Genomic DNA, 13886 nt, shown 5'->3' with positions numbered 1-13886 from the left:
GGTTAAGCTCAACCCGCCCCACACCACCCCATTGCCATCGCTAACTATGAAAGGGGAGGAATGTGACATTTAACTTGGTCTCGGTAGATATTTATGTTATTTAATTTTTGGATGTGCACAAGTAAATATTTAAACTTATATAGAACTGAACAAGTAGATACATGCATTCAGTTAACATTATTTGCGAAAATTCGCGTCCTGTGCAGTATTCTACATGGCATCCTGAGTGTAGTATGCCGCATATGGCACATATGTTTACTTGTTCAACTTTATTCAAGTTTAAATATTTATTTGTGCACACACAAAATTAAATGATATTTTTATGTATTATGCAGTTAATAATTAAAAGGTTTCAAGTTCGATTGTTAAAAATAAATTATCTTTTGATTAAAAAAAACGTTTTATCCCAAACTCCAAAGTGTAAATTTTTTAGTGCAAATCCAAAATAACGGTCAATAAAATTTATGTAACTTTAATTCGAACTATGTATCATTCAATTTGGACAGATAATCTATCAAAAATCTAATTTGGACAACTTTTAGATTATTTATCTTTTATTTAAGTCATTACCACAGTTTACATGCACCTATGGTGTTGGGGGTTTGGCTTGATTAGTGCAACTATATATGTCAAACCTACAAATTAAGCACCCTATCATAACTAACACTATCAGAAATTACAACTTTGTTTCTTTTATTAATAATATCACTCAAGTTAAAGTTTTTTCTCTAATAAATCATTCAATCAAATTCATCATCACAAAATTCACTTTACCCCCTTACCATTTTGGATTTGAAAAATAAGACACCCTTCATATTTTTAATGAGACAATAAACCCCCTTAATCTTAAACCAATTGATAGAAATAAGCTAGATTATTGTATATATTTCTAAAATAATGGTTCTTCAATATGGTTATAATTATATATAAACATTTCTTTCACACTAATATTTAGATAATGAATCTGGACATATTTTTTGTCAACGGTGGCTCTTTTATTTTGAGATACATTCTCATTTTTTCCTAATAATAATAGGGTTGCTCATAAATCATAATACAAGGTCTATAATCTTTAAAATTCATACATAATTGGTTCCATTACTTAGTGAAATCCACATTGGTGTTTTTCTTCTTCATATAAACCTTGAGATGGAAGACCACCTCATGGAAAATTCTTGCTATTGAGGATAACTTTAGAATATAATCAACTAAATTGGGTTAGAAAGTAAACAAAACAATAACTTATATTGCAATAAAAGTAACAATAAAATACCATAAGAATTTTGAAGCATATCTAAGTCAAAGAAATTAACACAAACTAAGCCTAACTTTTCAAGGTTAATTTCTTGTAAGTTCAGTGAATTTTAAGCATTTATTATTCCATCGGTTTCAATTTTGTTTGTTTTAATGTGATTAGACACATAATTTATGAAAAAAAAAACAGTATTTTGAATTTTATAGTCTTAAATTTGTCATGTAGGACGCTTAGGGCATCTCCAACGCTACACTCTATATTACTCTCCAAATATAGAGTTCTCTATTTTTTCAGACAACCAACTCCAACCCGATTATCTATTTTACTCTCTAAAAAAGAATCTTTTTCTCTCTCCTCAATATTATATTATTATTTCTATTTCATTCTTATTTTCTTATTTCATAATATAAATCATTTATTTCTTTTTCCCAATAATTACTCTATGTAATTCTCATGTGATACAAAATTTTTATTTAATATAAAATTAAATTTTATTCTAAATTTTTAAATACCAGAAATTGCACGAAAATATTATATAATATATAAACTAATGAACAAATTCAAATAAAAGTGAAATACGATTACATAAACACTCAATTTTTGAAATTATTACGTTGCTCCCATAAATGCTCTATTAATGCATTACGGAGTTTAAAATGAGCATTTTTGTCCTTAATTTTATTATGTCTAGCTAAAATTTGTTCAAACCGGAGATTTTCATCTACCACCATTTTTGTCGTTGGAGTTGGAGCCTCTACGACAACTTGAATTGGTGCATTAAGACCACATTCATCCTCAATTATCACGTTGTGCAGTATAATAGTCATTATATCATGTAGCACTTCCTTTCTCCAAAAACGTGGCGGTCTTGCAATAATTGCAAAATTCCTAATGCACGTTCAACATCTTTTCGACATGATTCTTGTTTCATCGTGAATTAATTATTATGTCATGTGTTGTATTTTATCTTGTATTTAAATTATTATGTTATGTATTGTATTGTTATCTTGTATTTAAATTAAATTTTTCATCTTACCATTTTAATTTTGTGTATTCTTTATAATGAAAATTTTATTATTGATGAAAATTATAAAAAATATATTAATTTGAAAGTAAAGTAGTATATATTAAATAATATATTTTTTAAAATATTATATTACATTTAAAAAGAATTATGAATATTAGCTATTTAATTAATGAAACTATATGTAAAATAATATGTTAATTGGAAAGTAATGGACATAATAATAAAATATTAAAAAAGTGAAATAGAGAGTGTGAATAGTAGTTCTCCAAATTTGGAGAACTATTATTCAACTCTCTAAATTTGAAGAATAGAGAGTGATTTGGAGGTGGGTTGGAGTGCCCATTCTCTATTTTACTCTCCAAATATAGAGAATGGAGAATAAAATAGAAGTGAGTTGGAGATGGTCTAAATAAAAAGTTACTCCTTCTGTTCCAATTTATGTGACAATCTTCGTTTTACGAGAGTCAAATATATAGTTTAAGTTTGACTGGAAATTTGTTCATTGAATCATCAATTTTTTGAAGTGAAATCTATATATTTGAAGTGGATCTTTAATTTATGTGATGTAGTTTAACTGATACCGCCACATCACTATTAAGTAATATGAAAAGATTTTACAATATTTCAAAACTACCTTTAATATTATAAGTGAATTTTTAAATAAAATTGTACACTTCTGTGGATTTTTTTTTTGTCAAATAAGGGTGATCTAATATGAATATAATATTAAACAAAGATATTTTAAAGCTATAATTTTTTTAAAACTAAATAGGCATATAATAAAAAAAGAGGCATTCTAATTTCTATGAGACTATTGTTTCTGTTTTTTTTTTTCTCTCATTTATATTTGCTTCTCTTTTAGTTCAGACTTCAGAATTTTGGATCTAGCAAAACGTTAAAATTCCAACTTCCAACAAATGATAAAATTTAGAATGAAACATAACATATTTTATTTAAAATAAAAGGAACTATAGTTATGCAAAGCCTATTATAATCTGGTGGAAAAAATAAATTCCAAAATTATGCAAGTTTTTTTTAATAAAATATTTAATTATATCTTTTCTGCTAAAAAAAAAAAGATTTTTGGTCAATCTTCTTACAAATCTAACAAAATATTCGGCTGAATATATTATAGATCAATTTCAAAAAACTACTCAAGTTTAAATAGATTTTTTTTTTTATTATTATTATTTTACAAGTCCAACAAAATATAATTAGGTGGTCAAAAAACTATTTTTCACATAAAACATTTACCAAAAATAACTCAACTCTGTCCAAATTCAATTTAATCTTTTCTCTCTCATTAATATAAATCTGTATTTAAAGATCGGTTTTTCTCTGATCTTCTTTTTACCTTTGCTGAAGATCTCAGCATAATTATTTTTTTGTATTTTTTGAAAAGAATGTCATCTGTTTCTTCAAATCCGAAAACTGTAGAAGAGATCTTCAAAGATTATAGCTCTCGTCGTTCTGGAATAGTTCGAGCTTTAACACATGGTACTTCGTTTACTTTTTTTTTTTTTTTTTTAATTTTTTGGAATTTGTCTAAAAATTGATTTTGATTTGTTTCAGATGTGGATGAATTCTATAATCTATGCGATCCAGGTAATTTGAAGTTAGTTTATGTTTTAGATTGGTTGATTTGCTTGTTGAGTTTTGAATTGCATGAGTTTTTTTTTTTTTTTAGTTTATGGAGTGGATTTGGATTTGTTTTAGTTAGTATTGGAATGAAATGGAGTTGGATAAAGTGGAATGAAACAGGAGATTCGTATAATCAGCTCCAATTAATTTGGAATCGAGGGATATTTGATTGATTTTTTCCTCAGATAGCTTTAATTGGTAGCATTTTTCAGTTTATGTCTCTGTGTTTCGTTTCGTTTGAACTAAATTTTCAGATTGGATTTGTTATTGAGATTTGGTTTAAAGTTAAACTGACTGTGGATGAACTGCTGTTGAAATGAAAATGACAAGAAATTGGTTTGCTTGGAAAATATTAGAAATGCTAACATTAGTATTTTGATAGTTGAGAAATTTAGTGTTTCCAACTTCAAAACTCAGAAAATAATGGGCTTACTTTGTTGATCTTTATCATTAAATACCGGACTTGGTTTATAACTAGGACTTGAATTCATGCTTTGTGCCTACTACACAAAATGTAACAAAAATTGGATTTTTAAAAGGGCCTGTGGCTTATTTAGTTTTTGTAATTTTAGGAAAAAAAACTTTTGTGTCCTGAATTTGTATGGTCCTGACTTTTCTGATTGATGGTTGTGTGATTCATGTTTTATTACGTGGGTGTAGAGAAAGAAAATTTGTGCCTATATGGACATCCAAATGAGACCTGGGAAGTCAACCTTCCTGCTGAAGAAGTCCCACCTGAGCTACCAGAGCCAGCACTAGGGATAAATTTTGCGAGGGATGGGATGAATCGGAGAGATTGGCTTTCATTGGTTGCTGTGCACAGTGATTGTTGGTTGCTTTCTGTGGCATTCTTTTTTGGAACTCGTCTTAACCAAAATGAAAGGTACTCTTGTTGTTGGTTGGAATTAGGATAAATTGGTATACACAGAAGTGCAAAATGATTTTAGGAAATGCAGGCTCACTCTCCACTGTTTCTCTTTGTCTAGCTGCAATCTACCTGATCTCTCTCTTTACTGTAATACAAACTACAGTAATATTTTTCTTGATTCTTAAAAGAGGAAATAGGCTACTTTTTCTGTATGGGTTATCTCTCTGTGACTCCCCAATGTTTCCTGCTATTCTTTTGTTGTCTCATGCTAAGAAATTTGATAGTTGTTTTATCAATATGTAAATAAAGTTGCTAACTGGCTAAAAATGAATGTTTTAGTGGTTAAGGAACTGACTTTAGCAGGGTGTGTGTCCCAAAATTCTGCTCTAAGATTTGTTTTTGGTTTTGCGTGTTTTTGGAGAATTCATCATAATCAACTATGCCTGAATCCCAAACGAGTTGGTCCAACAATTTGAATCCTTTATATATTTCGTTCTATTTGAGCTTATTTTGTTCCAACAGTGGTGAGTAGTATGTATCTTAAGCCTTAGGGTTCTCTAAATCTCACACTTACCTCAAATTGTTCACTGCCCAGCCCTAGTAAAAGTTATATAGGCTCTCCTTAGATATATGTAGCTATCTTCAGATATCCTAAATCAGAGAACTCTAAGCAAAACTTGATGCAAGGAATCTATGGCATTTGCTTTATGCACCAATAAGTAACATGAGTGTGCAGGACTGGATAGCAACATTTTCAGTGTTGATGTGGACAGCAACATAAAATGAATTGCCCGAGTTAAAGTTAGAAATTCCCCATTGTTTATTTAGGGCTTCTACTAGGTATGAAGTTGATGATCAAAGGATTTGGCAACGAGTTTTAGAAGCTAGCCCCTGGAAAAACAGTGCCTATCCTTTCTTGGGAGGCTCACTTTAATTAATAGTGTATTGGATAGAATTCCTACATATTTGATTTGATGTCACTGTTTTCCCATTTCTAGCTGTGTTGAAAAGACCATGAGAAGTCAGTTTCGTTGGGAAGGAGATTTTGAATGGAAAAAGTTCCATTTTGTAAATTGGCAGAAAGTTTTCAAGGACGAGAAAAGTGATGGCTTGGGAGTTAGAAATCTAAAACTTCATAACAAGAGTTTGTTATTCAAATGCTTGTGGAAATGGAGAGGAAATAAGGAAGCAGCTTATCGATGGTATATGGTAGAGAAGTATCTTGGACACCCTGAGCAGTGTCCATGCCTTCAAAAACTGGATAGTCAGAGCACATAAGTTGATTATGGCGTAAATTTCTGAAATTCTTTTATGAAGGTTAGAAATTGGAGTTTGAATCAAATTCTGAACATATTTTGTCTGGAGGTGATAAACTGATGAACAGAATTTCTTACATTGTATAGTATAAGAAGGAATAAGCAGTGTACAGTAGCAAGTGTATGAAGAGTGGCATACATAGGAATAATTGAGATTCAGTTTTAGGAAAAACTTTAATGATTGAAAGTTCTCGAAATTGATCAGCTTCTACGTTAGGTGGAGCCTTTGATCGTTGGTGCTAGTAGGTTGAATTCTCAAATTTGGACAGATAGTTGTTATAGTCTGTTGCTAAAGCAAATATGTTACTGGGATTTAATTTGACCATAAAAGATGTAATGGAAATCACAAGCACCCTCTGAAGTAGCTTGTTTTTGTTGGATTGCAGCTAGAAATGTATGTTTAACTCAAGATATGTTGCAGATGCCAGATAGGGGAATTCCTCTGTGCAATAGATGCTTCTTCCGTGAAATTTCTCAGTAATCTGCAGAAAATCTGTTTCTGCATTGCAGTCACACAAAACAGTTATGGGATCTATTCCTGAATATGAGTGGTGAAAGACCTATTGTTTTGTTGGTAGAATAAAAACTCAGGAATAATCTGAAGCAAAGTTGAAAGCCAATTTTTTTTGCAACTTTTGGACCATTTGGTTGGAACTGAGTACGAGACGTTTTGAGAATCAGAAGAATCATTTAGCTATTGTAAAATATTGATGTCTTCAAAATCTATACTTTTGGTGTAGGGGAAATATTGAGGCTTAGTTCAGTACACAGATTTTATAGAAGTTTTAAGATTGTAATAGATACAGCTTACTGTAGTTTGTATGCTTTCACTACCTCCTTTTGTACTCCTGTAGCAAAATTTACATTTCCTTACTTTAAAAAAAGAAGAAGAAATATATCCAATTATCCAATACTCCCACTGTCTGTTAAGAACAAACCTTTACCCCTTAACATTTTGCTGTATGTTTTATCTTTTGTGATTACCATCTGATTGTTCAGTAATTTTAGCTGTGCTTTAGAGTCACTGGAGATTGTTGCAAGTTCTTTTGCTCATACATTGACTCTTTGCAGAGATTATTTTCTTTTGTGGACATGTTATGTGTGCTACTGCTTCTTATTGTATTTGATTTCTCTATGGCTACTGCCTACCAGTGGCGGACCCAGGATTTTCGTTCAGGGGGTTCAGAAAATAAAAGTATTAACGTGTAAATAAGCCAACAAAACAAAATTTCAAGGAAGTAGTAATATATAGTTTTAGTGGCGGACCCTTGCATTCTTTTGGGTTTAACACCACATTTTAGCATGTTTTATATAAGAAAAACAACTAAAAAAAAAACGTGAAAACCTGAACTGGAACTAAAAAAAAAAAAAAAACTGAAACTAAAAAGTAAAAAATAAAACGCTAACCCAGGGATTCGAACCCTCGACGTCAGGCTTAATTTTAGAGGAAGCTGCCGCTGGGCTATCTCTTTCACCTTGTCATTGAGGGGGTTCAAAATATATATATATACATAAATCCAGAAAATTCACAGTGTAATTTTTTATTGATGGGGTTCGGGTGAACCTCCTGGACGACACGTGGGTCCGCCCCTGCTGCCTACTCGACTATGGGCTTCTGTGGAGACCATGAAAAGGGATGATTTCTGAAATGTTGGCCATGTTATTTGAAATTGTATATTGTTCCTGTAGATGGAGAAACCATGAAATGGGAGATGTTTCTCATAATGCAGCTTAAAATGGGCAAATTTGTCCTTCTTTGTCTTGTCTAGTTCTTCTCCACTTCTAGTCTATAGCTCCATAGGCTTCTATTAGCTGCCGCATTACATTAATTTTGGATTTAGATAAATATAGTGATGTTAGAATTTTCTACATTCGATCTTTGTGCTTCGATAAATAGCATAAAATATTCATCTTAATTCTGTCATAATTAGGAATCTCAATAATTAGGTAACTTTCCTTATTTCATGTAGTACCTTAGTTCTAGTAGCCTAAAATGGAGCCCTCCTGTATATTGTCTATCACCAATTCAAGACAAGTTCTCTCTTTTTATCCCCTATTTTTCACATCATATATTAAGAGGATCTACGCTCTTACTAGAGACCCAAGTAGCTGCATCCAAGGGTTCAAGCCCAATTGGAAATGCACCATCTCCAAGAGTTAGTTGAGTTTTGGAAATCTCCTGTGAGAATGAACACTTTTCTAAGCGAAGAAAACGGTGTGGTCTAGTGGTCAATGAATTGGGTGCAAGTATAGAAGGGACAGCATTGTTATATATTTGAAAAAAAGTAGAGACCTACCCAGCCAAAAAATTTCCTTAACTCTATTTTACATTTCTTTTCTTTTTCTGGTAATCATCTCCTGATCCCCGCATGACTGACTCTTCCAACTACTTTTCCTGTTTTGTTCCATCTTTCTCAAGCAAAACATTTCTGGAATTACTTCTTCGTTTCTTTCTTCTTAGTGATATTATAGTCTGGTTTAATGGGTTTTATGTCTTTTCTCTGAACATTAAGGTCGTCCACTATTCCTTTCTTTTACTCAATGGACTTAAAGCTTGGGTAACGAGATCCTCTTCTAAACCTTGAATTTCTGGTCTTTGTTCTGTATATGCAAATTACCAGCAATAAATCCATGTGAAGAATTCCAGCACCACTTCTATTTACAGTAATTGTTCACTATTCTGGCAATACTATGTTATTGTCTGACTACCAAATTTTTTGATATTATTGCAGTGATGTTATTTTGAATATGATATGATTTAAGAATATATTTTTTTCTGGCGTATTCAACTTGGTATATATCTCAGTTTCGTTTTGCAAAACTCAAGTTGCTTAGCTACTTTAAGTTTAAAGGGCATGTAAAAGTCAAGAAAATTGTTTTAGTTATATGTTCGAATATTCTGGATACATTCTATGTGTTTAGCTTAATAGTATAAGCATATTCTGCCTAAACTTGTGGTCTTAAACATGTCATATCATTTGTGTGGCCATAATTGATCATTTGAAAGCACATATAAGGGATTACCGGCTCTGCTAAGTGGTAACACGATGTACAGAGTCTGACGGTCTTACACATGCCATTACATTTGTGAGTCTATAATAGATTATCACTAAGGATAACAATGGGAAGTTTGAGTTGAATTGTTTCCAAATTTAGAAAGAGGTTGTTGTTTTAGGAATAGACTAAATCTGGAATAGAGGGAGCAACTTTTTTACATGTGGCCTTTCTTATGCAACTTTTCCTGCAGCCAATTCAGACAACTTGTCTCTTCTGCTTTATTTTTGTAGGTTGGCTACTGTCAGGCAAAAAATTCAGTTGTCTTAGTTTTTATGTTTACTCAATGAGTGTTTGGATTAGTATCTATTACAAAGTTTATCACCTAGTTTCTGCTATTCGACAAGAGGAATGTGCTTTATCAATCCTTGAGAACTAAAAAGGAATTATTCTGGTTTGCAATTTTCGCTTCTTGTGTAGGAAGCGTCTCTTCAGCATGATCAATGAACTTCCAACGGCTTTTGAAATTGTGGCAGAAAGAAAGCATGTAAAAGAGAAGCCCACTGCTGATAGTGGAAGCAAATCTCGTGGTAGTACGAAGGTATTTCTCTCTCTGTTGTTCCTGAATTAGTGTTGCCTTTGTATTAATATGCTTACTGTAAAATCTTCAGATTATTAATGCTCGAGACTAAGACCATTAAACTCTTAATATAGTTCCTTATAGTTTCTCTTTCAGTATGTCCTGATTTACCATTTGTGTTTTTTTCCTCCCCGGCCACTAAAACTCTGCTCCTACATTCTGTAGAAATCTAGTGATAGTCAGGCCAAAAGCACACCAAAGCTTGCAGATGAAAGTTACCCGGAGGAAGAAGAACATGGTGAGACACTATGTGGCAGCTGTGGTGGGAATTATAGTGCTGATGAATTTTGGATCGGCTGCGACATCTGTGAGAGGTGGTTCCATGGGAAGTGTGTTAAGATAACACCTGCTAAAGCTGAGAGTATAAAGCAATATAAATGCCCGTCGTGCAGCTTGAAGCGTAGCAGAGTACAATAGCTATTTCATGAGGGCCATAAGTGCTGTTGCTCTGACCCATTAACAGAATAGTATAGCAATCTTACATTTGTGATTGATATTTCTACTGTGATGTTTCCTTACATGACTCTTGGGAAGGAAATGTAATTTTACTTTCTTCTGTTAATCCATGTTTGGATGTTATTAGCCCCATCTATAGAAAAACTTTTTAAGTTATTGTAAAGGTTCCTATACTGTATGGTTTTGTATTTGAATAAACTAATTGATGCTTTGGGATTTTTGAAATGGTGTGTCAGCTAAATGCTTTTGGGATCTAACTTGTAGCCAGCCTGGTGATTGGGATGGGACATTACACTGCTGTTTTGTGCAAGGAGGATAGAATTGCAGGATCACTTGTCCTAAGATAATGAGTCTCCCAGACGGGCAAACGTTCTGAAGCCTTTCAAGATAATGTGTCTCTCAAACGGGTAAATGTTCTGAAGCCTCTCAAGATAATGTGTCTACCAAACGGGCAAGTGTTCTGAAGCCTCCCAAGATAATGTGTCTCCCAAACGGGTAAGTGTTCTGAAACCTCCCAAGATAATGTGTCTCCCAAATGGGCAAACCTTATTGTTGTTTACTTATGATTAAAAAGATCTAAAAAATAAAATTAGTGTCTTTTTCTAGATTTCAAACATTGCATTAACCAATCATTGTATTGAAATAAAACAACACTATTTCAATATCATTATATCAACTTATCAAATTCTTGAGCTAAATTTTATCATTATAACTTTATGTTACAATATATATATTATTTTTAATTGAAAATTTGCATTGTCAATATTCTTACTTCATAAATCATAAGCTAAAAATTTCACAATCTTTCCTCGAAAAGAAATTGTTAAAACAAAACGGTTATTACAATTTTTTTTTAAAAAAATAATAATAATTTAGACCTCTTTTTTGAAGCTTGACTTTTAAAGTTTAGGTCCTCAATTTTATTGAATCGACCCAACAAATTAGATTTAAAATAATTGGGATTTGAAACTCAGCATTTCATCTCATGCGAGTTTCCATGGAATACAAATCGAAGTACAACACTATAGCAAATGGCATTGTTAAAGTCAAAAACACATATTTTAATATGCATGTACATGTATATATCCAAAACGGAAAAGGGTCATATTTGCCCTTGTACTCTTAGAAAAGGGTCATATTTACCCTTCATCATATTTTTTTGAATATTTGCATTTACCATCCAATTTTGGGTACATATTTGTTTATTAGTCCACGTGGCGCCTACATGGCTCCATGTGTATATTATTTTATTATAATTAAATTACTTTCTATTTAATATTATATTTGAGTCATTTAGTAAAATCCAATCGAAGTAATGTGAAAATCCATTAGCCCAAATTTTATACCCATCATCTTGCGTCACATTAGATGATAGGTGTTTAAGATTTAAAAGCTGTTCCGAAATGATTAACACCGACTGAGGATTGTGGTGGACAGTAAGAGTGAAGTGGATTTGCTGGTGCACCTCCGATCCGTGATACTGTCATCTGAGGTTTAACAACACCTCACTCAATTCTCTTCTTAAGATAGAGACCTAGCTAGTATCATATCATGTTCTTTTTTTGGTGAGGTATTGAGTTTTATCTACTATGCATTATATTTTGCTTCTTCCATTTGTTTCTTATTATGCTTATGTAAGTTAGATTGGTATTGTCTATGTAAATACAATATAACTTTGTGCATGAAAATATATACAAGAGAAACACCGATTTGTGTATGATCGATATTTCACAAAAAAGATGATGGGTATAAAATTAGGGCGGACGGCTTAAGTCCCCTTAAAGTTGTCTGCATAATTCATTTAGACATCTCAACTGAGACTCTTACCTATTAGACACTTTAATATTAACGAATTTTTATTTATTGAACATAAAATGACAATTAGCTTTAAAAATATTGTGCGTGTAATTCATACACATTATCTTGATAAAAATCACAAATAGAATTACGACACGTGGCACATGGGCCCATAATTTTAATTTTAAAAAATAAAAAATAATTTCCAGCCTTTAATAATATAGAAAAAGTTAAATTGATAAAAAAAAAAATCTCTCCCCCTACCCAATCTAAACTATTGCCCTTTCTTCTTCATCTTCTTCTCTGTCATTCCGCCATCGCCATTCACCATTGATTCCTCCGGCTATAACAAAAAAGAAAATATTTAGCCCCACCTCATCCTGAATTCACCCACCAAATCCTTTCCTCTTTCTTTTTCTTCGTTTTATTCTATTCCTCCGACGGTTATTACGATTTTTGTAAAAATAATCGACCTCGATAAATTATTTCAAAATCGACATATAAAAAAAAAAATATAACATTTTTAATAAGTTTAATGAATGGTGATAGTTGCTCGATCAGAGTTATTGAAAATAAAGATGAACAAATATTGGTCAACTTTTTAACTCCAATAGTCAATTTTTTTTTTTTCTTCTTCTTGCAAATTCAATAGGCAATTTGCTTACAAAAGATGAAAAAAAAAATGAATCAAAACAAAAGGGAGAGAAATTTGAAGTTTTTAAAATGGTGGGTTGAAGAAGAAGATGACTTGTACATGGGTGTGGGGGTGGGTTTTTTTTTAATGATTTAAAAGATTAATGCTTAATTAAATTAATTTTTTATTTATTTAGTCAATGCATACCAAGTGTCAAGAAAGTAGGTACACATTTATTTTTAAAAAATAAAAAAAAATGCATTCACGCGCTCAGCAGCAGTGAGATACAATTATTTTGTCACATCAATGTTTTGTGTTTAATAGGTATATGTCTTGCACAATTTAGGTGTTCAATAGGTACTAGCCCTAGTCGAGGTGTCTAAATGAATTATGTGGACAACTTTAAGGGGCTGCCGATGACTTAAGCCAATTACGGCTAATGGGTAATGAAATTAGGCCTGATGGATTTTCACATTAGTTGGGTCGGATTTTACTGAATGGGTCGGATATAATACTAAATAAAAAATATTTTTTAAAATTTAATTATAATAAAAGTATATACACATGGAGTCATGTAAGCGCCACGTGGACTAATAAAAATGGTGACATGATAAGTTAACTATATAAGGGTAAATATGTACCCAAAATTGGATGGTAAGGGCAAATATATCAAAAAAGTATGACGAAGGATAGATATGACTCTATTCTAAGAGTACAAAGGCAAATATGACCCTTTTCCGTATCCAAAAAAGAAAATAGTTTAAGTTGTAAAAAAGTCAATACATTTTAATCAGTTTGAATATTTTTTACAAATTAATAAAACTTTGGGGAAAAGCGCGAATGTGCCATTCAATAATATTTTTACATATTTTTAGTGTTTGACAAATAAGTCAAAAATATTATTACAAATACATTTATATCTAATCAGATAAATATTAAAGATAATTAAGAGTGTGTGATGATAATGATGAATATATGAACTATACCACTATGGGGGGATGGGGTGGAATACGATGTGTTGGAGGATGATCAAAAAAGTGAACCACGCTTTTAGGCCAAACACACGAATTGTCAAAATGAAATTTAGCAACAAGTTTAAAAAATATATTTCTTCTTATCAAACTGAATTAAGCACATGGTAAATGGTTGGATGTTCAATTGCCCATGTGTTTGGTTTAGACAAAAGAGGCAAAAATTAATTTTTTAAAAATGAAGGTGGCCAAAAGTGAATGAGACATTGTTATCATTTCAACCTGAC

The 13886-nt window shown here is 31.7% G+C and overlaps 2 protein-coding genes across 5 annotated transcripts in view; one reads left to right on the top strand and one right to left on the bottom strand.

Annotated features, from left to right (window-relative positions):
* The window catches only part of LOC125827363 (tubulin beta-2 chain), a 461890-nt gene that overhangs the window by 398271 nt on the left and 49733 nt on the right, over positions 1-13886 (bottom strand). The gene's annotated exons all lie outside the window — the stretch shown is intronic.
* LOC125827402 (PHD finger protein ALFIN-LIKE 2-like) lies at positions 3571-10353 on the top strand. Of its 2 annotated transcripts, XM_049506717.1 has the most exons (5): positions 3571-3779; positions 3855-3887; positions 4584-4806; positions 9582-9702; positions 9907-10353. In XM_049506717.1, exons 1-5 carry the CDS (start codon positions 3686-3688, stop codon positions 10156-10158), a joined length of 723 nt encoding a protein of 240 aa, XP_049362674.1. In that variant the 5' UTR covers positions 3571-3685; the 3' UTR covers positions 10159-10353. The 2 variants fall into 2 exon arrangements, with proteins under 2 accessions (XP_049362674.1, XP_049362675.1); XM_049506718.1 differs by lacking the exon at positions 3855-3887 and having other exon boundaries at positions 3674-3779.

The sequence above is a fragment of the Solanum verrucosum genome, unplaced genomic scaffold, assembly GCF_900185275.1.
Source record: "Solanum verrucosum unplaced genomic scaffold, falcon-dt-bn FXZP01000138.1, whole genome shotgun sequence".
Lineage (NCBI taxonomy): Eukaryota > Viridiplantae > Streptophyta > Magnoliopsida > Solanales > Solanaceae > Solanum > Solanum verrucosum.
The sequence above is the reverse complement of the archived record's forward strand: the minus strand, read 5'-3'. Positions and strand labels throughout refer to the sequence as shown.

Excerpts from the sequence above, each read along its gene's own strand:
- LOC125827402 (XM_049506717.1), top strand. The coding sequence starts at position 3,686 with ATGTCATCTGTTTCTTCAAATCCGAAAACTGTAGAAGAGATCTTCAAA. Across the intron at positions 3,780-3,854 it reads AGTTCGAGCTTTAACACATG|ATGTGGATGAATTCTATAAT; the intron begins GTACTTCGTTTA and ends GATTTGTTTCAG. Across the intron at positions 3,888-4,583 it reads CTATAATCTATGCGATCCAG|AGAAAGAAAATTTGTGCCTA; the intron begins GTAATTTGAAGT and ends ACGTGGGTGTAG.